Source organism: Saccopteryx leptura, chromosome 6 (assembly GCF_036850995.1).
Source record: "Saccopteryx leptura isolate mSacLep1 chromosome 6, mSacLep1_pri_phased_curated, whole genome shotgun sequence".
Classification (NCBI taxonomy): Eukaryota; Metazoa; Chordata; class Mammalia; order Chiroptera; family Emballonuridae; genus Saccopteryx; species Saccopteryx leptura.
In genome coordinates this window covers 171,874,983-171,898,302 of record NC_089508.1, presented here as the reverse complement: position 1 = coordinate 171,898,302, position 23,320 = coordinate 171,874,983, and the positions used below count along the sequence as shown (strand labels likewise).

General features: G+C 53.1%; 1 protein-coding gene across 4 annotated transcripts in view; it reads right to left on the bottom strand.

The window, feature by feature from the left end:
• The window catches only part of TCOF1 (treacle ribosome biogenesis factor 1), a 35,800-nt gene extending 22,648 nt beyond the window's left edge, over nt 1-13,152 (bottom strand). For all 4 annotated transcript variants that reach the window (XM_066342946.1, XM_066342947.1, XM_066342948.1 and 1 more), the window contains exons 1-15: nt 12,986-13,152; nt 10,133-10,188; nt 7,200-7,336; nt 6,568-6,641; nt 5,932-6,106; nt 5,312-5,385; nt 3,274-3,504; nt 2,662-2,871; nt 2,270-2,485; nt 1,890-2,105; nt 1,545-1,760; nt 1,123-1,338; nt 772-993; nt 389-595; nt 51-233 (exon numbers count right to left, since the gene is read on the bottom strand). In XM_066342946.1, the coding sequence (XP_066199043.1) occupies nt 51-233; nt 389-595; nt 772-993; nt 1,123-1,338; nt 1,545-1,760; nt 1,890-2,105; nt 2,270-2,485; nt 2,662-2,871; nt 3,274-3,504; nt 5,312-5,385; nt 5,932-6,106; nt 6,568-6,641; nt 7,200-7,336; nt 10,133-10,188; nt 12,986-13,093 (2,541 nt within the window). In that variant the 5' untranslated portion in view covers nt 13,094-13,152. The remainder of the gene's footprint in view (nt 1-50; nt 234-388; nt 596-771; nt 994-1,122; nt 1,339-1,544; nt 1,761-1,889; nt 2,106-2,269; nt 2,486-2,661; nt 2,872-3,273; nt 3,505-5,311; nt 5,386-5,931; nt 6,107-6,567; nt 6,642-7,199; nt 7,337-10,132; nt 10,189-12,985) is intronic.
• Between the last annotated feature and the right edge of the window lie 10,168 nt (nt 13,153-23,320).

Genomic DNA, 23,320 nt, shown 5'->3' with positions numbered 1-23,320 from the left:
TCAGGGTCAGGGTATGGGTCACTCAGGGTCAGGCCGTGTTGCGGCCTCACCTGGGCTGAAGGCATGGCTGCAGATTCCTCCACCTCACTGTCGGACTCCTCCTTGATGCTTGCCGAGGCTTCCTTGGACTTTTTGACTTTGACCTGGGTGGCTGCAGGCCCTGCCTTCTGATGGAGCCCCTTGCTGGAACTTGAGGCAGCTCTCCCCTGGAGAGCCTTTCCAGAAGACTGTGCCTGGGATGAGACACTCAGGATCAGGGGAGGGAGCCAAAGCGTCTGTGTGCAGGGACACAAGAGACCGAGGGCAAGCGGTCGCAGTGAGCAGAGAGGGAGGAGGTTCTGTCACTGCAGGGGGTAGGGGAAGAAAGGCCTTACAGGCAGGGACCCACCTGGGCCAAGGCCACAGTGGCCGGTGGCCGGCCCTCGCTGTCTGACTCCTCCTCGCTGCTGCTCTCCAAGTCCTCCTCCGGCTTCCAGGTCTGGGCCACGATGGCTGCAGACCTTGCCTTCCCAGGGGGTGCTGGGACAGTGCCTCGGCCAGAGGGTCCCATGGCTGAGGCGGCTCTGGCCTGGGAGTTTTTCCCTAAAGGCTTTGCCTGGGAGTGACAAAGGCCAGGATTAGGGCGGAGGGCTCACAGAGGGAATGTGTGTGAGGTGAGACTGAAGGCGAGGAGGGTAAATGGGAAGCCAGGGCTCTAGGTGCAGTGGGGAGAAGAAGCCCACCGGGGCTCTGCAGCCAGCACACAGGCCAGGTAGTGTCCTCCAGCCTCACCTGAGCCAGGTTTGAGGTAACAGGTGCTGGTGTCTCCCCGTCACTGTCCGACTCCTCGCTGCTGCTCTCCGAGTCCTCCTCCGGCCTCCCTGCTTGGGCCTGGGCAGCCGCAGGCCCTGCCTTCCCAGGGGGTGCTGGGACAGCTGCTTTCCTGGGGGACTGCTTGGTGGGGGCGGAGGCAGCTTTGACCTGGGGGGTTTTCCCCGAGGGCTTCGCCTGGACCTAGAGAAGCACAATCAGGTGGGACAGGGCTCTGAGCATGCCGGGGCTCTCGTCCACTGGGAGACCAAGTCCTCGAAAGGCCTTCTGGGGAGCAGCACAGGCTGCAGGCTCTCCCTGCCCAGGTCTCACCTGCAGTGCGGTCTGGGCAGCCGGAGTCTCCCCGTCACTGTCCGACTCCTCGCTGCTGCTCTCCGGGTCCTCCGTCGGCCTCCCTGCCTGGGCCTGGGCAGCCGCAGGCCCTGCCTTCCCAGGAGGTGCTGGGACAGCTGCTTTCCTGGGGGACTGCTTGGCAGGGGCTGAGGCAGCTTTGACCTGGGGCGTTTTCCCCATGGGCTTCACCTGGACCTACAGAAGCAGAATCAGGGCAGGCAGTTGGAGGGTGCATGTGAGGAGACAGGAGACCCCACAGGGTGACAACACCCCACAGCCCCACACACACAGCCCCCCCCCCACACACACACGTCCACGCTCTCGTCCACTGGGAGACCAAGTCCTCGGAAGGCCTTCTGGGGAGCGGCACAGGCTGCAGGCTCTCCCTGCCCAGGTCTCACCTGCAGTGCGGTCTGGGCAGCCGGAGTCTCCCCGTCACTGTCCGACTCCTCGCTGCTGCTCTCTGAGTCCTCCTCCGGCCTCCCTGCCTGGGCCTGGGCAGCCGCAGGCCCTGCCTTCCCAGGGGGTGCTGGGACAGCTGCTTTCCTGGGGGACTGCTTGGCGGGGGCTGAGGCAGCTTTGACCTGGGGGGTTTTCCCCGAGGGCTTTGCTTGGACCTAGAGAAGCAGAATCAGGTGGGACAGGGCTCTGAGCATGCCGGGGCTCTCGTCCACTGGGAGACCAAGTCCTCGGAAGGCCTTCTGGGGAGCAGCACAGGCTGCAGGCTCTCCCTGACCAGGCCTCACCTGCCGTGCGGTCTGGGCAGCCGGAGTCTCCCCGTCACTGTCCGACTCCTCGCTGCTGCACTCTGAGTCCTCCTCTGGCCTCCCTGCCTGGGCCTGGGCAGCCACAGGCCCTGCCTTTCCAGGGGGTGCTGGGACAGCCGCTTTCTTGGGGGACTGCTTGGCAGGGGCTGAGGCAGCTTTGATCTGGGGCGTTTTCCCCATGGGCTTCACCTGGACCTAGAGAAGCACAATCAGGGCAGGCAGTTGGAGGGTGCATGTGAGGAGACAGGAGACCCCATAGGGTGACAACACCCCACAGCCCCACGCACCACACTGAGAGGGGTGGGACAGGGCTCTGAGCACGCCCGGGGCTCTCGTCCACTGGGAGACCAAGTCCTCACCTGCAGTGCGGTCTGGGCAGCCGGAGCCTCCCCGTCACTGTCCGACTCCTCGCTGCTGCTCTCTGAGTCCTCCTCCGGCCTCCCTGCCTGGGCCTGGGCAGCCGCAGGCCCTGCCTTCCCAGGGGGTGCTGGGACAGCTGCTTTCCTGGGGGACTGCTTGGCGGGGGCTGAGGCAGCTTTGACCTGGGGGGTTTTCCCCGAGGGCTTTGCTTGGACCTAGAGAAGCAGAATCAGGGCAGGCAGTGGATGTGAGGAGACAAGAGACCCCATAGGGTGACAACACCCCACAGACACACACACACGTCCACGCTCTCGTCCACTGGGAGACCAAGTCCCCCGCAGGTGCTCTGGGGAGCGGCACAGGCTGCAGGCTCTCCCTGCCCAGGTCTCACCTGCCGTGCGGTCTGGGCAGCCGGAGCCTCCCCGTCACTGTCCGACTCCTCGCTGCTGCTCTCCGAGTCCTCCTCCGGCCTCCCTCCCTGGGCCTGGGCAGCCGCAGGCCCTGCCTTCCCAGGGGGTGCTGGGACAGCCGCTTTCCTGGGGGACTGCTTGGCGGGGGCTGAGGATGTTCTGACCTGGACAATTTTCTCTGAGGCCTTCACCTAGTAAAAGAGAAAGGGCAATTTATTCCCTTCTTCCTGAAGACCCCCCTGGCGACACCTTCAGGGTAAAGCTGCGGCCTCAGTGGGGCTCTCCCGTGACTGATGCTCTGACCAGGCCTATCAGTTCCACACGCCTTAATTCTCGAGGTTGTTACACGCCCTGGCACCACACCATCCTCTGGTCCCAGACAGACACCAGTTCCTTCCTTCTGGCGGTTGTCCCTGATGCTCCTGCACTGGCCCACCGCTGCCCTGCACACAGGGCATCACAGCCTGGCCCAGCTGGGCTGCCCCATCCCCGAGAAAGCTGTGAGCACAGGCACTGTGTGTGGCTGACCCGCTCCAAGGAGTCTTCTCTGGCAGGAGGTGCTCATTATATAGCCAGGGCCGTGGGGGCCTCACCTGGCCGGGTTTCCCCGCAGGGGCCTCTTCCTCACTCTCGGTGTCCTCCTCGCTGCTCTCCAAGTCCTCTTCGAGCTTCTTGGCCCTGTCAGCTGGGGTGGGGGCACCTCCTCTGACTTGAGGTGTCACATTCCCTGCTTTCCCAGGAGCAGGGGCTGCCCTTTTGCCTGGCACCTCTTTGGGCAGGACTGGTGAGGCTTTGACCTGTGGTGGTTTTGCTGAGAGTTTCACCTGGAACAAGAGGACAGAATTAGGGAAGGAATAGTCAATCATCTTTACCCCAGAAGGAGATGGCCACTTCATGGTTTATAAAGCCCTCTCAAACAACTCGCGGCAGATACCACTGTTACACCTGCTTCCCAGAAAAGAACAAGTGGCTCTGAGAGGTTAACCCACTCAGGACCAATGTTAAGAGACAGAACTGTGCATGGAACCCATGTCTGTGTAGCTTTGGGGACAGAACTTTCAACCACTGTGCCCCTCTGCCACCTAGCGCACAGGGTCCAGCACAAGGGGCAGCCCTTCCCCAAATGGAAAGCCCTTCCCCGTCTGCCTCTTCAACTCCAGTATCAGGTCACGGTGGCCATCCCAAGGGCCAGGAGGCCAGTGACTGAAAAGCAACCTTGTCACTGGCTTGCTGTGTACCTTGGGCACGATCCTTCCCCCTCTAGGCTTCCTTAGACTTCTAAGAGTCCGACGTTCCCCCGCAGGCAGGGCCCTACCTCCACCAACGCTATCAGTGAGACATCACTTGACCCTGGGGCTCTGCGGCAGCCATCCTCTCAACCCCAAACTCTTCCTTTTGCTGGAGCCCTGCACCGGCCTCTGGCCCACTGCGGCCACGTGTTTAACTGCTGGTTTCCCGGGCAGCCTCGCGGCTAGCTGTGGCTGGGCCCAGAGGTGGGGATGGAGAGTGGGGAGACGGTGACCACGTGAGGCAGGAGGACAGGTGGAAGTACTCCAGGCACCAGGCCAGTCGATGCCTGAATCCTGCTCGTTCCCCTTCCAACATCTTTCTACAGGGCCCCTGGTGCCGGCCGCCAGCACTTCTCCAACAGCCCCTCAACGGTCTATTTTCATTCTGTCCTCCAAACCAGAATACAACCAGTGAACTTCATGAAACATAAATCAGGTTATCTTGCCTTTGTGCCTGAAACCCTACAATGGCTTCTCACAGCCCCAAGACTAAAACCCCAACTCCTGCCGGAGGTCCTCACGGCCAGCAGTGGATCTGGCCCGATGACCCCACCTACCTTACATCCCTCTCCTCCTCACTCACAATGTAGGTCAGCGTTCCTTAAAAGCACCGAACTCTGTCCCTGTCTCTGGCCATGCTGTCACCTCTGACTACATCATGCTCCCGTCACTGCCCCTCATGGCTCTCTACCTTTCCCCTTCCTAGTAACCATCATACTGTAGTTAAACCTCAGAGGGACCACCGTGGCCCCAGAGCGACAGGAACCCTGCCCGTCTTGCTCACCACTGCACCTAGGCTGGGCACTTGGCAGATGCACAGCAAGAAATGACCCTCAGGTCACAATTCAGAGAAGAGACAAGCCCACAGACTAAGACCTCCCCATCTCTGGCCAGGTGCCTTGGACTGGCATTTGCCAGTGGGCTCACCCCACTCCCCCCGACTGCACCCCAGGATGGCCACCCTCCTGCCCCTGGGCCTTTGCTCATGCAGCTCTTCCTGTGTGAGCACCTTCCCCTTATATCCCTTGCTTGATGAAGGGCTCTATGTGTCAAGGTCCTGCTCCAGTGACACCTCTCCCAGGAAGCTTTCGTCTCACAGGCAGGATAGGGTCTCCCCCCAACAACTCTAGCCCCTTCTCAGGCCCAGCTGTAATGAGCAGCACCTGGATCTCCCCCCCCCCACCCCCCCACCCCCCGTTCCCCAGGCCTCAGCCTTTCCAGCTCCCAGTCGCCCTGAAACACTCGCTGAACTGTCTGGTCCCACTGGTCTGCGAAGCCAGGCTCCAGGGAGGGAGGGTCAAAGGTCTGCAGAGGGCAGTTCCTGGGCATGGGTCATGATTACCTCCACGTCCATCTCATCACTCGAGCTGGAGGTGTCCTCGCTGGAGCTTTCGACCTGGCCCGCTGATGCCACTCCTGAGGGACGAACAGGGAGGGCTGAAGGCCACCTTCCCAGACCCTACCACACCAGCTGACCAGGGCCAGCTGCCGAGCGCTCGCCTCACTGCAGCTCTACCGGCCCTGGAAGACCCACAGCTGAGGTGTGTTCCACTCGTGTCCCTGTTTCCGTTCACCTCCGAGTCCTCGTAAGGCATAATAGGTCCCAACACATGTGCCAGCTTAGAAAAATCTCCTTCCGCCACTGCACAGAGGCAGGCAGGGCACACAGGCATTTCACACGAGAAACAGAGGCAAACCCAGGCCTCTCAGTTTAGTCTCAGCCTCCGAGGTGGGCCTTGTACCCACCTGGGTGCACAAAACCAGAAAATGCTCCCCCACCCTCCATGCTGCTCAACTCCGCAAAGCCTGGTGCTGTTGTGGCTGACTCTCCCTCAACAAGGGGAGGGGAAAATGGTCTGAGGTAGGGGCCCTCCTTGTCATGGAGACAAGCCTCTGACTTCCAGAGCGTCAGAGTCGGACAAAGCAGTCGCCTGCACCCAGCCCACACTTGGTGCTTCTCACCAGGCTTGGCAATGGTCCTGAGGCCCAGGACACTGCCTGACGACGCAGTTTCTGAGGCCAAGATGGTATTTGCTGATTTTCTGGGAGACTTCCCGGAGAGGAGATGGGCCACTGCCTTCCCGGGGACCGGGTGTGACGTGGAGTTCACTGTCTTGTTGACTTTCTCGGTCTTTGCCTACAGAGAACAAGTGACAGGTACACTCGGGTGCAGCCAGTGAACGAAGAACAGACCACATCTGAACTCAGCTCTACGACTTCTGAGCGTGTGAGTCTGCACAAAGCACTTCCCTAGGCCTCTGTTTCTTCACCTATGAAGTGGGGCTAAACATGGTGCCTCCCTTCAGAGGTGGGGAGAGAACCAGGTTACCATACTGGGAACACAGTTGTTAACGGCTAGGTGGTGACTTCTAGTTTGTTGTGGTTATTATCATTATTTCATAATTATTTTTATAGAAAAGGAAACTGAGGTTCATAGTAGTGATAGGACTCACCAAGATCACAGAGCTGGTAACTTAGGGGCTGAGATTTGAATCCAGGTTAGGCAATTACTCATATAACTTTATCCTTCTCTGACAAAGGAGACTGTCCCCTATAGGGCACTTCAACTCTTATGGGCAATAGCTTGGTCCCACTCACCTTGGCTTTTTCTTTTATGCTTGATGGCAAAACTGCCCCTGCGACTAAGGAGTTGGTGGACGTTGGCGTTGGAGCTGCAAGACACAAACAGCTGCTGGGTGAGCCAGGCGAGCTTTCTCTCATCTAAGAACAGCAGACAGGTTTCAGCTGCTCACTTAAGGACTGGTGGGCTGCCCAGTGCTGGAGAAGGATCTGAGCCTGAGCCCTGATTCGTGGGAAGAACTCGTGTGGTGCTAGCCACGCCCACTGGGAGCACGCGTGAGAGAGGCAAAATGAAAGCTACATGGCCCCTCGATGAAGTCCTAACTCCCTGCTAATGAGATGCTGAAGCCCCCAGAGCAAAAGGACTGGCTTGCAGTCCTGATTCATGCTACCAAGAAGGCTCCAGGCAATGTTCAGTACAGAGGAAGGGCTCAAAAAGATACCTAAACAGATAGGTAGGCCCTTCCGATCTTCCCCAAGGAAGGTTTTGGTTTTCCCAGGGCTCACTGAAGGAGACGCTGGAGGTAGGACCCCCTGGAATAACCCAATACCTATAGCCTGTTCCTGAAAGTTGCCGGGCCCTGGGCTAAGCCCCCTCAAGCACCAATGATGCCCCCACCCCAGTAGTAACCAGCACGCGAGGCTCGTACCAGCTTTGGCTGTTTCCGCTTCTGACTCCTCCTCCTCTGAGCTCTCCGAGCTGCTAACGGGGTCTGACACACGGGCCTTATTGGCCTGCAGCGCCGCATCTTCCTCTGCCTTCCGCTTCCGGCCAACCTCTGAGGTTCTGCAGGACAAGGGTGACTGGCTATACCAACCGGTGACAGACAACTCCAGGAGATCTGAAAAGACCTCACATCTTCCCTCCCCTCCAAAGGGAGTATGCAGTTTACACAGCGACGAAGACAGCGTAGATAAAATCCTGCATTTTCACTCATTTCATAAAGGGCTGTTACAGTTCTCCAGTATTAGTCTTCAAGATATTCAGCAATGGTCAATCACATAGTAACAGTAGCTAACTGGTGTTGAGTGACAGGTGCTGCACGTGCAGGCACTTCACAGAGCCATCTAGGTTCCTCCCTGCTCCAGGACTCTTGGCATCTGCTATGCCCTCTTCCTGGAAGACTCTGCCCAGGTCCTCCTGTCCTTCAAGGCCTCAGCTCCAACACAGCCTCTGAGAGGTCCACCCTGATCACTCTCCTCACCCAAGACATCTTGTTTCATTTTCCTCCAAACACTTTTCTCTCCTGTTATTTCATGTACTTTCTGCCTGATGCCCCCACTATACAGTAAGGTCCAGGCAAGGGGAAAGTTGGCAGGAACCTTTTTCAGCTCACTAAGGTACCCTTATCACACACAGCATGCGTCTCAAAAAATGGGTTATGGGCTAAGCCCAGGGTCAAAGAGTAAGTCTGGGGCATGGTAAGAATAAGCACTCAGACGGCTGAGGCCCGGGAATTTTCAAGCAACATCTCTTTGTCCCCACACTCCCACCCAGACGGAGTCACTGTCTACGCCACGTTCTCCAGCTAGATCGACCTTGCTCCACCACAGGCTGGGATGTGCTGCTCACGTCCCTGGTTCCCAGGAAGGTCACTTGTTGAGAGTCTCTTGCTAGACAGGTTTCGTGTATTGTCTGTATCAATTGTCCTGACTCTTTTCCCAACAGAACGTAAGCTTCACAAAGGAGGTGTTCTCCGGTTTGTTCCGTTACATCAAGAACAGTCCTGGCTCAGAGCAGGGGCTATCTAAATTGGGGATGGGGGAAGGAGAATGCCTCCCCTGGTTAGGCTTAGAACTTTGTTTACTACTATTATCTTCACTTTCCAGATGAAGGCACAGACTCAGGAAAACCGTTTGTCATGGTCGTCTAGCTAGCTGCTGGGTCTGAATTAGCCAGGAAGCACTAGGGTGGGCTTCCTCTGGTGTGTGAGGTTTCCGTCTCACTCTGTACCCCTTACCCATAGGGGCCAGGGGCAGGGGCTTGTGGTGCAGCTCACTACAGCAGTTCTCTGGGGACGGAAGTGCTGTGAATAACGCCCAAGACACCTGGGCAAGTCAGGGAGCGTGAGGGAGAGGAAGTTGGGGCTGTGCCCTGTGCTTGCTTTAGCAGCGGAGAAGAGCCAAGAACTGAGGGCTGACTGGGCTTTTAAAAACCTTGGAAGCTAGGATCCTTCCACACCATTCCCATCTTTTCTTACATACCTCTGATAACAGGAAGCTCACCACTCCAACTGTAGCCTACTCAATTTTTGGATAGCTCTGATGACCAAGCACTTGTGTTCAGAAGCTGAAACCTCTTACTAAAGCAGGTAAATACAGATCCCACTTCAGTCTCCCAGGGCCGCAGAAAACATGCCGTCCCCTTTATCCTCAGAGATGTACAGTGGTCCCCTCACCTGCCCCTTTGCCATCTCTTTTTTGTCCTGGGCAACTCAGTATTCCCAATGGGACATCACTACAGGTCCTTCACTCACCACTCACCTAGTTGGCGGCGGTCAGGCCAATGCATGGAGAGAATATAATTATCCCCTCCTTCATTCTCAAACCATTCCTCTGTTGATACACCCTTGGGTTATTTCCCCGTTCTTGAAAAGGACTTAAGTTTTACATGTTTCATAGGCATTTTGCACTTACTCTGTCCTTGAAATTTCTCCTCCAAATCAGACTCCCTTCTAGCTCCATGCACAAGCCAGGTACCTGGGATTAGACGAGACTGCCTCTCCAACCCATCCATAGATCCTGGTTTCATCCCTGAACATCCCTGGAACGTACTTCCTATCTCCAATTATTCCTGTCTCAGCCCCATCAGCTCTTGCCTGGATGATGATGTCCACAGCCCCAGTCTGCAGAGCAACCTCACCACTTGGCTTCATCCTTCCATAGCTCCCACTGCCCTTGGGATAAAGACACAACTTCTCACCATGGAGAGCAGGCCTCACATGGGGCAAGCCCTGCCAACTGCCCAGCCTCACCTACACTGTGCCCACAGCTACAGGCCTCAGCACCAGCAGTTTCCTCTGCACAGTGCACGCCACTTGCTACTCCATATCTATTGCCTAGTTCACTCCCACTCCCTGAAGCTTTCAAATCAAAAGTCACTGCAGGGAAGTGGCCCCTAGCACCCCAAGAGGTTTTTGTGGTTTTGGCACCGAGTACCTCTTTTTCGTAATCTTTACTACCATGTAATTTAACATTCATTCATTTCATTCCTTGATGTGTGCCTACCTCCCTGACTCCAATGTCAACTCTAGGAAAGAAGAAGGCATGTCTGTCTCATGACACTGCCATGCTTAGAACAGGGCTTGGCATTCAATAAGTGCTTAATAAATGTTTGTTGATTAAATGAGTAAGAAATTGCTGAGAAGCTTCTGTCTTTACTGTTCTTCAATACTGATCACGGCTCTCAACGTCCTTTCCTACCACCAGACACCCCACACATGTGACCTGGCTTCCTGGGGGCGATAATGGCGTATACAGTGGGCTACAGGGACAGCTCTTACACCAGATTAGTACCCTAGCTTATTCCAAGCTGATAGCTTGGAGTGTTCCTACTCCACACCTTCAGCATCGTCAGACTTACTGTTGCCAGTGTGTATATATGTCCAGAAGGGTTACAGGCTGAGTCGGGAAACTTTTCTGCAGAAAAGAGAGAGCAGCAATTAACACCCTAGCACAGTAAGGGTCCTCCTGGGGCCCAACTCTCCACAACCTCATCACTTGCACAGAAAGGTGGTTGAGAAGGGGGTCTTTTTGCTCTGGGAAATCTCTCTGCCTGGCCCTGCCAGTATCACCCAAACCTTCCAGAGACAAACAGGGCAAGAATTTCCAATTAAAACCTGCTAAGACAACATGTTGGTGAGAGGTGCCTTTGAGAGACTGGAGTTGGAATGTCCCAGGCCAGCATTTTTCAGCCCCCAACCTCCCTGGCACTCTCCATGCTTAGAGGCCACAAGACAGTGCTTTCCCCACCCATGACCTTTTAAAAGGCTTTTAAAGATCGGGCTGGTCAATCTCCCCAGGGCGGTATGAACCACAGTCCAGACATCCGAGGCATCCAGGTGGCATGATCGCAGTCTACTTATCCCCTGGGAAAGTAGTGGGATCAAAGGGTGCCAGTCCCTTGGTAGAAGCAGAGGGAACCAGGTGAAATCCAGACCTTTGGAGTCAAGGCCAGGGGGCCCACTGTCTCTGCAAATATCAAGAACCTGGGATATCAAGCGCCCCAAGGAGGCTGAGCGAGCAATGTGTGGCGAAGGCAGAGGGTGTCAGGGATCTGGGCAGAGTGACCAAGAGGGTGCATCTGGAGTCGTGCGGAACTCCTCTGTTAAATAGCCGGGCTAATCTCTTCACCTCTTCAAACTTCAGGTTCCTTCTTTATGACATGGGGTTAAGCACCCACCACCGAGCAGGCTGCTATCAGGCCTGAATGAAATAATCTAGCCAGTGCCCAGCACAGTGTGCCAGAAACACTGAAACTTCAAGTGTCAGTTTCACCCTACTCTACCCTAGGCACACTGTCCTCCTGACTGTCCCTCAGATATGTCAGGTCGCCCTGCCTCCATCAAGACTTGCTATTCTTTTTGTCTGGAATGCTCTCTACTGCTAACTACACAGCTCATCTCCTCCCTTCCCCTTCAGGTCTCTGCCCAAATGTCACCTTCTCAGTGGGGCTTCCCGATGACCCTATTTATAACAGGACATTCTTGTCCCCTTTGCCTGACTTTATTTTTATAGCTAGCACCTACCATCACCCAACACACTAGATCATTAATTTTTTTTTTAATATGTGTCACCTGTCTGTTCCTGCTAGAATGTACAGTCCATGAATAGGATACTTTTACTTAGGCAGATGACCCAATAAAGACAGGTACTGTCCTTTGCCCTCCTTAGCTGTTAAGTAATATAAACGGAGGAAGAAGGGCAACTTAAGTCTAGAGGGTTGGAAAAAGCACAGATAAAAAGTTAGGGCCCATCACCCTTTAGTCCAGGGGTCCCCAAACTACAGCCCGCGGGCCGCATGCGGCCCCCTGAGGCCATTTATCCGGCCCCTGCCGCACTTCTGGAAGGGGTACTTCTTTCATTGGTGGTCAGTAAGAGGAGCATAGTTCCCATTGAAATACTGGTCAGTTTGTTGATTTAAATTTACTTGTTCTTTATTTTAAATATTGTATTTGTTCCCGTTTTGTTTTTTTACTTTAAAATAAGATATGTGCAGTGTGCAAAGGGATTTGTTCATAGTTTTTTTTATAGTCCGGCCCTCCAACGGTCTGAGGGACAGTGAACTGGCCCCATGTGTAAAAAGTTTGGGGACCCCTGCTTTAGTCTCTCCAGGAAGTCCTGAGAGCAAGCATCAGGACTGGAGCTTGCACTGCAGCCAAAGGAACATTGACTAATCATTTTACCAGCTTAAAACCCTCCAGGGGCTTACCACTGCTCATCAGATTAAGACCCAAACTGCCTACAATAGGGCTCCAACCAGCACGCCCCTTGGGCAAGGGACCTGTATCATGCCTGTACTCCACATTACAGCCATAGTGGATTTTCCCAGGGCCGACAGTCAGCAACAAGTTCCCTCCCACCACAGGGCATTTGCACCTCTGTCTGGAATATCCACCTCCCTCCTCTCAGATCTCAAACCAACATCCAGTTCCTTGGGGAAACAGTCCTGGATACCCCTGACAGGGGCAATCTGCCATCCCTGTCTTAGCACTCTATCTATGCCTCTCATTCTCCGCAATTAATGTAGTTGTCAAGTGTGTAGCTACTTTTGTGATTCTTCGATTTATGTCCATCTCCCCTACTAGATTTAGAATATAAGCTCTAGGAGAGCTGGAGACAGTGCTCATCAGTTTATCACCAGCATCCTGAGCCCCAGATTAACAGTTGCAGAAAGAACGAATGAAGAAATGACCACACCAGAAGATCTAATCCCAAAGTTTCGTATAAAAGGGCTGCTAAAGGCCTGAGCTCCAGCTCAGTTATGGGGCCACAGACCCCTTCCCTTGGCGCTGGAGCACTCCTTCGCGTCCCTCCCCCCTCTCAGTCCCAAAGGGGCTGTTTGCAACCCACCCCTCAAACTTGCTGCTACCTTTTTACCCTAGGGGGCCGCGCCGGACCACGTGGCCCGGAACATAGGAAACTTGAAATCGCCGCTTCCAGGAAGAGGGTGGAGGTACTGAACGGACGCGGGAATTACAGATTCCTGAGCGCGGATCACAAGTCCCGGCCCGCCCACTGCATAGGATGGGGACATTGAGGCCCAGAGGGGCTGGGAGCCGCAGCGGGGGCCAAAGGATGCGACTTCTTCGGACCCCTGGTCGCGTCCCCGGCACTGAGGGACCCAGCTCTGGGCGCCCATCAGGGGAAGGGGAGCGGGTTGCCGCTCTCCAGATCCAACACGCGGCCCTCACACACGACACGCGCGCACGCTTACCTGGCAGCTCTGCTCCTTCACTTCCCGAGCCGCGCGCACGTAACCTGCCTGCAACAGATGCTGGTAGATCAGGGGAAGCAGCTCCCGCCGCTTCCTGGCCTCAGCCATGCCGGCGACCCACGGCCGGCACGCTCACCTGCACGCCCCCTCCTCAGTCCCCGCCCGCCACTTCCCTCGTGCCCTTAGACCTCGCGCACCCTATTTCCGGCTCCTTATTGGCCCTGGCCGCGCGGCACGCCGGGAAATGTAGTCTTATCTTGAGTGGCCGGTCGGCCCCAGAGGGTGTAGGAGGCGCAGGCTCCGAGGGGCAATGAGATCTCTTCTTTGTGGGTGTGGGCTTGATTGGACCTGAAGCCGCCCCTGGGTCAGCCGGGAGAAGTGATTCCCCCTTAAATCCTTCAGCTTTAACCCCTTGAAGGAGTTCGTCTTCCATGGTAGCTCTCTGACGGTTGTTGTCGGATGATTCATCTCTGAACTCCTAATCTGCATCTCTTTCTAGACTGGAACTTCCAGTTAGCAACTCACTCATTTCACGCTTTTTAGGGCCCATGAACTAGAAACTTGTGGACAAAAAAGGAACAAACTCAGGAGGCCTGACTGGGGGTATGGGGGCTTACAACCTCACAGACTTAAAGTAACCACATAGGATGGTCTGCAATGAAATCTTTATGCCTGACCCGAGGTACTGCAGTGGATAGAGCCTCCACCTGGGATGCTGCTGAGATGCCAGGTTTGAAACCCCCGAGGTCGCTGGATTGAGCACAGCCTCACCAGCTTGAGCACAGGGTCCCAGGCTTGAGCATGAGATCATCACATGATCTTGTGGTTGCTGGCTTGAGCCCTAGGGTTGCTGGCTTGAAGCCCAAGATCACTGGCTCTGCTGGAGCTGGTCAAGGCACAAATAAGCAATCAATGAACAGCTAAAAAGTGACGCAACTACGAGTTGATACTTCTCATCTCTTCCTTCCTGTCTGTCTCTAAGAAAAGCAAAAAACAAAACCCCCAAACCACTTCCTGACTAAAAGTGAGTCATGACAGGTAGTTAGGCTGGTATCTTCCTTGTCAAAGGTAAAACCTTAAACTTAACTGATCCTGTTTACTATCTTTTTTTTCTTTTTTCTTTTTTTTTTTATCGAGGGAGGAGGGGGAAGAGAGAGAGATAGAGAAGAGCATCAATTTATTATTCCACCTACTATGCATCCATTTCCTGGTTGACTCCCACATGTGCCCTGACCATGGATCAAACCACAATCCTGACGTATCTGGATGATGCTCTAACCAACTGAGCCAACTGGCCAGGGCCATTATCTTTTTGCAGCTAAAATAATATACCTTTGGAATTTCAGGGTAATTTCTTTTTTCCAGATCCCTCAGAGCACAATCACTGTGCCAGAGGAGGAGACCACAGAGCCCTTCATTGTTATGTTAATTGCTAACTTAATTATCCTATACCCACCAATATAAAAGAAGTATGTATCTATTCATTTTACATTTTATCTAATCCTAGAGATTCCCCCACCCTTGCTTTCTCCCACTTCCCTAATCTATCATCAGTGGGTTTCATGTAAATCTCCTTTTGATTGTTAATGCATAAAATAAGCTGTGAAACTGCCATTCCCTACTCAAAGAGCATTTTCTCAATCCATTGAGGGTTTTTTTTTTTTGTTTTTTTTTCAGAGACAGACAGTCAGAGAGAGGGATAGACAGGGACAGACAGACAGGAACGGAGAGATGAGAAGCATCAATCATTAGTTTTTAGTTGCACATTGCAACTCCTTAGTTGTTCATTGAATGCTTTCTCATATGTGCCTTTACCGCAGGCCTTCAGCAGACCAAGTAACCCCTTGCTCAAGTCAGCGACTTTGGGTCCAAGCTAGTGAACTTTTGCTCAAACCAGATGAGCCCGCGCTCAAGCCGGTGACTTTGGGGTCTCGAACCTGGGTCCTTCGCATCCCAGTCCGATGCTCTATCCACTGCGCCACCGCCTGGTTAGGCTCCATTGAGGTTTTGCTTCCAGCATTGACAGTTTGGCTCAAATAAACTCATAAAATTTCTTACAGGTTTGGATGTGTCTTACGTTGATAAACTTTGTCATCACCATTTGTTCACTGAACAAATTGTTACCGAGCACCTAGCTTGAGCTAGCACCCACCTCGTAGAATGGGGGGAAGAATAAAGAGATGAACTCAAAACTCACAGAAAGAAGAGACACGGTAACCAAGCAACTATGATTCAATGCCTTATGTGCATTGTTTGGGACAGGCAGAGCCTGTGGGAGAGGGACGAGGGGCTCCCAAAGAGACAGCTAGGATGAAGCTTAAAGGTGGAGTAGGAATTTCTAGGTGCAGAGGCAAGGACTGGCATTCCAGGCAGAGGGCGCTTCCTGAGACAGACAGGGGAAGCTGTAGGCTGGAATAGGTTGGTAAGTGTAAGAATGAGACGGCGCTCGAACTCCAGGTGTGCAGCTTTATTAGAGAAGAAAGACCTGCCGGGGCACTTCTCCGAAAGAAGGACCCCCAAAACAGACTGAGGTAAAACTTTATAGGGTTGGGGATAGCCTCGAGCAAGGGTGTACTGGTATGTTCGGCTTTCTGGAATAGTCCTCTTTGGGGTGATTGACCAGCTTCCTGGAATTCCTTTGTCCTAGGGGCGATTGTCCAGTAATTAAGGGTGGGGTCAGGCAGCCAAATGGAACAGCAAAAGGGCAGTTGTAATTCATGTATCTATCAGTAAACCTAAACACAGAACCCAGTCTGTGCTGCTGGGCTGTAGCGTTGGGGTGGGGGTAGGAAGAGGAAACACATGAAGACACATGAGGATAAGTAGACAATTCTACAGCATCCCTTCACCCACCTGCAGAAATGTACTTTGCTTCAAAAGCAATAGTCTCTGACTGGTGGCCTGTGTTTGTGTTTTTAAAAGATTTCTGTCACCCAAGTGTGGAGGATGGATTTGCAGAGAAAAACACGAGAGGCTGTTGTAATTGTTGAGAGGAGGTTGGCAGGGACAGGATGAGCTAGGCTGGGGACTGTTTAAATAAGCTGTTCTATAACTTCATGGACCTATTGAGAATCTGAAGATAACACGACCCACCTAGCCTTTGCTTTAAAAAACTTAGAATGTGTACAGACACTTAACATTTTTCATCAACTATCAGGACGTGGGTAGGCATATACCTGAACCTCCTACGGTTAGCAGTTCTCCAGGAAGAAACAGGGACAGGATCATGTGGCTGACTGACTACAATGAATGAAGAAGAGAGGGGAGACTAATCTACATTCAGTTGTTTTGCAAATACTTATAGAGCACTCACTATTGGGAGGTAGAAACAGTCTATACCCCAATAGAGCTTACAGTCTAATGGGGGAAGCACGTGCTACACAAATAGTCATACCAATACGTTGTTACAGTGAGTAAGTGCAGAAAGGGAAAGGATAGTGTTTTCTGTCCTGGAGTCACACTGCCCCAGTTCAAATTCTGGCTTTTGCTTCTTATTAATGTGACCTTGGGTAGGTTACATAACTTCTCTATGCCTCAGGTTCTTCATCTGTACAATAGAGATAACTATCATTTCTACTTCATAAGGTTGTCATAAGGAGTAAATGAGTTCTACATGGAAATTCTCAGAAGAGCTGCTAACAATGTGTATGAATGCTAGCCGTTATGGTAAAAACATTTAACAGGAAGGAGGGGTCTATCTTTTCCTGGGTTTTAGGGAATGATTCTCTGAGGAAATGGCGTTTGTGAGAATTCTTAACTATGTTTAGGGGAGGGTGGGGTTGGGAAAGAATCCTGGGCAGAGGAAGGAACCTGTGCAAAGGGCCTGAGGTAGAATATATAGCCGAGAGAGGAAGCAGGTAAAGTTCTTTGTAGCAGGGCCCAGAGGGAGAGCAAAGGGATTGGGAAGTATGGAAAATGGGTGGAGCGTAGATTTTACACTTAGGATCTTTCTGTTCATCCTGAAGCCACTGACAGTATAGCCTGAGAAAAACAGGATGATGTTTGAATTTTATTTTATTTTATTTTTATTTATTTATTTTTGTATTTTTCTGAAGTTGGAAGCGGGGAGGCAGTCAGACAGACTCCAGCATGTGCCCAACCGGGATCCACCCGGCATGCCCACCAGGGGGCGATGCTCTGCCCATCTGGGGCGTTGCTCTGTTGTAACCAGAGCCATTCTAGTGCCTGAGGCAGAGGCCACAGAGCATCTTCAGGGAAAGAGAGAGACAGAGAGGAAGGAGAGGGGGAGGGGTGGAGAAGCAGATGGGCGCTTCTCCTGTGTGCTCTGGCCGGGAATCGAACCTGGGACTCCTGCACGCCAGGCCGACGCCCTACCAGTGAGCCAGCCGGCCAGGGCCTGATGTTTGAATTTTAATGTGACCTGCGTGAATGTCCAGTGGAGAATGGAGTAGTGTATGTATGAGCAGATACAGGAAGACAAGTTAGGGTTAGGAGTGCAGGCAGGCATCCAGGGAGAATATGATGGGGGTGGTGCTAATGACAGTGGAGTTGGAGAGTGATGGGAGCTTCCAGAGTTCCCAGGAAATAAAATTATCATCGAGATGTGTTGAAATGAAGGGTAAGGGACAGGGAGTATTAGAATGGACTCAGAGGTCCCTGTGCAAACAGGCAGACGGTGACTTTCACAGAGATGCGGAAAGCTGGAGAGGTCTGGGATGGAGGAATGCCTGAGGAAGGGAAGTGGGCAGGGGCACAGAAGAAGCACAAGTTCTGCTCTGCACATGTTGAGAGTGAAATGCTTCGAGACACCGAGTGCAGATGTAGAGTAGGCACCTGGAAGCCTGGTTTGGATTCACATGGCGATGGGAAGTCGCTGGTAGAGAAATGAAAACTGAGGCCATGGATGAGGGCAGGATTCCCCAGGGAGAGAACGTGGAGAGAGAAGAGGAGTGGCCCAGCATGGAGCTCGGCGGCACACCCACAGCGTAGGGCTGCGGAGACGGGTCTGGCTGCAAAGGCTGAGAGGGGAGCGGACGGGGAGGGAGGAGAAAACCCGCGGCAGCCGCAGCGGGCCGTAGGGAAGGAGGGCAAGGGAAGCATTCTGAAAAGCGGGGACAGTCCATGCGGAGTGCTCTGAGAGGCGGGGCAGGATGAGAGTGGAACCCCTGGCTTTGGTGTAGTGACACCCATGGGGGCCGTTGGTGGCTGTAGGGAGTGCTACTTCTGTGGCACGGCGGAGAAGGTCCGATGGCAGTGGTCAAGGAGGGAAGAGGGAAGGGGGCTGGGGAGGCAGTGGGTCTTTTGAGAGGTTTTCGTGAGAAGGGGAGGAGAGAGCGCTTCCTGTGACAGGCCCGTTTGTGTTGGGGGAGGTGTGTTATGAGGCGATAGAGACCTGAGTTTGTTTACAGGCTGATGGGAGATCACTGGGAGAGAGATTGCCGAGGGGCGTAGAGAACAGGGGAGACAATCAGAGAGCGAGGTTCCCGCCCGAGCGCCTGTGGCCCGCGAGGGGAGGGATCAGGCTGTAGGTGGAGGGGTTGTTCTGGGAGAGGAGGAGGGATGACTTCTTCAGAACCAAAAGGAGGAACAAAGAGAGGACGGGTGCAGATGACATGTAGGTTTGCAGTGGGATGTTAAGGGAGATTTCATCTTGAGCGTCTATTTTTTCTGCCAAGTGGGAGGCGAGGTCTTCTGCTGAGAGCGAGGAAGAGCTGGGGAGGAGTTCGGCGGAAGGAGGGCAGTGAGCTTTCAGAGAGCTGGAAAGCAGACTTGCCCACAGAGCCCCCGACTGCCTGACAGTGTTGTCAACCTAGTTGAGGGTGGCGGCCGTTAATTTATGTGCGTCCCGTCCTGTTCTGCTGAGTGATGTCCCTTTTCATAGCTCACCCACCTGGATACTGGCAGGGGGACAGTGCTTAGTGGGATGTATCCAGGCCTATGGCTTTGCTCCATGGGGAAGGCGGAAAGGGCACAGGGGTCTAAGTGTTGGCAAAAGAGATGTCCACTCCGTAGGCCCTGAGATCTGGGCAGGGAGGGAAGTGAAGGCAGCAGGGGCAGTTTTCAGGGAGACAAGAGGAAGCCTTTGTGGATGGGGCCAGCACGGGGCTGGTCATCAGGAGCCTGCGCTCACAGAGGGCTGGCAGCTTGAATTGATGGAGATGCCCAGGTTACAGACTGAGTGGCTAGATGGCAAACAGGGTGACAAGCATCAAAACATTGGGAGAGGTTTTTTTCACCCTTCCAAGAACCAGTTTTCATCCTCTCGGGGGGTGCATTTTTGCCCCAGTAGAATGCAAACCTCAGTAGAACGTGAAATCTACAGAGGCAGATTTAGGGTTGCCTTGTTGGCTGTGCCCCAATCAATAAATACCAGCAAATGCAAGGGTGGTCCCAGCCCGCCCCCTGAAGATGAGAGGAGGGCAGAGCCGGCGGGCACACACTGTGAACACAGGCCTGGGAACAGAAGTGTGGAAGGCTTCTAGAAGACCAGGGAAAGGATCCAGGGTCTGAGTGAGACCTTGGCTGACCTTGGAAGAAACGGAGAACTGGTATTAAATTAAAAAACTAAAACCCAAACCAAACCAAGATGGTCTAATACCTTCCCTTTGGGAGCAGATTGTCTGTTCTTTTGTTTTGTTCCTAATACAATTCATCTGAGGCACTGAGGCTTTTTTCTCGGCTCCTGGGAGGCTGCCTCTTTTGTGGACAATTTCTTTATTTCCTTGATTTTCCAAATCATACCCTTCACTGAATTGCCTTGGGGCCCAAGCACAAAATTAAAACATTAAACTGATAAAATATAACATGGCAACAATTAAGACAGCAGCAAACAAAACAGTGAGTTAAAAAAAATAAAGCCTCAGAGCATTTTTCTACCCATTAGAAAAAGATGTCTTTTTTTAACAGCAGAAGCCAGAAGCTTCCAAACCACTCAACTGCGAGCGCCTCTCAGGTAAAGCAACACGTCTCAGTCATCTTGAATTTTCGAGCAGGGCACAGTGAGGGCACTTGGAAAATGAGTGAAGGAAGGACTGTCAGGAGAAGAGAAGGAAGCTAAGTAGGGGGGGCATTAAACCCTTGTTTCCCAGCAGGAGTGGCTGTTTCCCACAGAGGTGGGAGGTAGCGTGACACAGGGGAAGGCTACTGGGCCAGGAGTGAGGTAATTATCCTTTTGACCTGGCTCTGCTGTGTGACCTTGGCCACTGTCTTGCCCTCTCTGATCCTCAACATTTTTTTAAAAATTTTATTTATTTATTTATTTTTTACAGAGACAGAGAATGAGTCAGAGAGAGAGACAGACAGGGACAGACAGACAGGAACGGAGAGAGATGAGAAGCATCAATCATTAGTTTTTCATTGCGCATTGCAACACCTTAGTTGTTCATCGATTGCTCTCTCATATGTGCCTTGACCGTGGGCCTTCAGCAGACCAAGTAACCTCCTGCTGGAGCCAGTGACCTTGGGTTCAAGTTGGTGCGCTTTTGCTCAAACCAGATGAGCCTGCGCTCAAGCTGGCGACCTCGGGGTCTCGAACCTGGGTCCTCCGCATCCCAGTCCGACGCTCCATCCACTGCGCCACCGCCTGGTCAGGCTCAACATTTCTTTTGGTTCGAGAGGTTAGAAAAAGGCCCTTCTAATAGTGGAACCCTCAAGAGAAGGGCTTATCTGGGAAGGCTGCCCTTTTCCCCAGGACCCAGAGAGAGTGTCTTCATCCCTGGTAACAACGGGTTCCCCCTGGAGCCAGTCACTTGGGCAGTAGGTTTCCTACCACCTCCTTTCTTCTCGTGAGATGACAATTTCTCTCTTTCTTTCTCCTTTAATCTCATTGGAGATTTTGAAGGTTTACAAAAGGTTGAAAAGTTATTACTGAAGGAACAAGTCAAACAATTTGTAAGATGTACAGAGATGAAGTTAATCTTTTCTTCCTCTCATCCATTCCTCGCCCATTACCCGCATTCTAGGCACTCCCCTCTGCAACCAATCTTGGGGGGTGGGGGGCTGCTATCAGATTCCTTCACTTCCTTTCTCTGCAGGAACAAACCCAGACCTCCTTTATTAGTTTTTTATTTTTTTATTTTTTTTTATTCATTTTTAGAGAGGAGAGAGAGACAGAGAGAGAGAAGGGGGGAGGAGCTGGAAGCATCAACTCCCATATGTGCCTTGACCAGGCAAGCCCAGGGCTTTGAACCGGCAACCTCAGCGTTTCCAGGTTGACGCTTTACCCACTGCGCCACCACAGGTCAGGCTCCTTTATTAGGTTTTAATCATCCTTTTCTTTTTCACTTCTCTTTTTTACAAATGGGGAGCATACCAAACACACAACTCTGCAACTCACTCCTTTCACTTAATAATGTATCAGAGCTGTGTCTCCAGACATTTGAGTCCACTGTAGCCTTGTTTTTTTAAGATTTTATTTATTCATTTGAGAGAGAAGAGAGAAAGGGGGGCGGGGAGAGAAGGGAGACACAAGGGGGGAGGAGTAGGAAGCATCAACTCCCATATGTGCCTTCATTGGGTAAGCCCAGGGTTTTGAACTGGCGACCTCAGTATTCCAGGTTGATGCTTTATCCACTGCGCCACCACAGGTCAGGCCGCCGTAGCCTTTTTTTTTTTTTTTTTGTATTTTTCTGAAGCTGGAAACGGGGAGAGACAGTCAGACAGACTCCTCCTGCATGTGCCCGACTGGGATCCACCCGGCACGCCCACCAGGGGGCGACGCTCTGCCCACCAGGGGCGATGCTCTGCCCCTCCGGGGCATCACTCTGTTGAGACCAGAGCCACTCTAGCGCCTGGGGCAGAGGCCAAGAAGCCATCCCCAACGCCCGGGCCATCTTTGCTCCAATGGAGCCTCGCTGCGGGAGGGGAAGAGAGAGACAGAGAGGAAGGAGAGGGGGAGGGGTGGAGAAGCAGATGGGCGCTTCTCCTGTGTGCCCTGGCCGGGAATCGAATCTGGGACTTCTGCACGCCAGGCCGACGCTCAACCACTGAGCCAACCAGCCAGGGCCTCACCGTAGCCTTTTGAGTGACAACTCACATCTGTAGAGTGGGTACCCTGAGCTGGCGCTGTGCTGTGTGGCGTATCAGGGCTAACTGGTTTGACCCTCAGAGCACCCTATGGGGCACGTGACTGGGTCCCAGCCCTGTTTATAGATGAGAAAACTGAGGTTAAGAGAGGTCAAGACCTGGGCCATGCAGCCAGTGAGTGGCAGGATTTGGACATGTTCCAGCTGCCGGCATGCTCAGTCTTTGAGTGACTGACAGAGGCGAGAGACAGCGTGACATAGATTATCCACTTCTAGTTTTCTGGCTAATACAATGGGGCTGTTCTGAACACGTTAGTAAATACAGCCTCACAACCCCGAGCTTTAACTATGGTAGGAGGGAATCAAAAGTGGGCCAGAGGGCATGCGCGGGTTTATTTTAACAGCTAAAAGCCAGATTAACAACCAAAAGGGTAGTAGCAATTCACAGTCCCTTCGGCATAATTTCTTATGTATGCGGTTTTATTTCTCAGAGCTGGAAGGGTCCTTGGAGAGCATCAAGCCCAGTTCTCTCCTTTTACTGATAAGGAAGCAGGCTCAGAGGTAGGAATTGACTTGGTGAGGTGCCCATTGGCGTAGAGGCAGAGGCAGGCCCTGTCCCTCTTCATCTGAACCATTGCCACATTGCTTCTTCCTCCACGCTGTCGCTGCCTCTGCTCTCTTCTCCCTGTCCCTTCTCTACAATGTACTTGGCATTGCAACACTTCCCTGCTTATCACCCGCCCACCCTGCCCCGTGAACCACTGACCGCAGGAGCAGGTCACAGCTTCTTATAGGCATTCAAGCCCATCCGAGTCTGTTCATCTTTCAAAGCCAAGTGCAAATGCCACCTCTTCAATGCTGCCTTCCCTGACTGCCCCAGCTTCTTACCTCAGGCAGGATCATCTCTGTTCCACAACAAGGCCTGTCTTCTGGCTGCTCTTTCTAGGGAAGAGCCATATTGCAGAAGGACCTGCCAGGAGGGGGCAGTGTACAACCAAAGAAAGGTCTCCCAAAGGTCAAGGTCACCTGGCTCATCACAAGTTCTCAGGTGTGTATCCCTTAGTCCCGGGGGTGGGGGGGGGGGTGGGGGGGGTGGGGGGGGTGGGGGGGGGTGGGGGGGTGGGGGGGTGGGGTGGTGGTGGTGGTGGATGCCCATGGGAATACGGGGTTCCACTGGAGTCTATGACCTTTGGCAAGCCTGCCTCCTGTGCCTCGTTTGCATCTCTTTAAAACCAGAGGGTTGGACCAGTTTCGTGTTTCTGGAAGTGTGGTGACGCATCACGTAACATCAGGAGAGAAATAGATGGACCCTTAAAAATGGAAATCATTATGTTTATTTTAGTGTGTATTA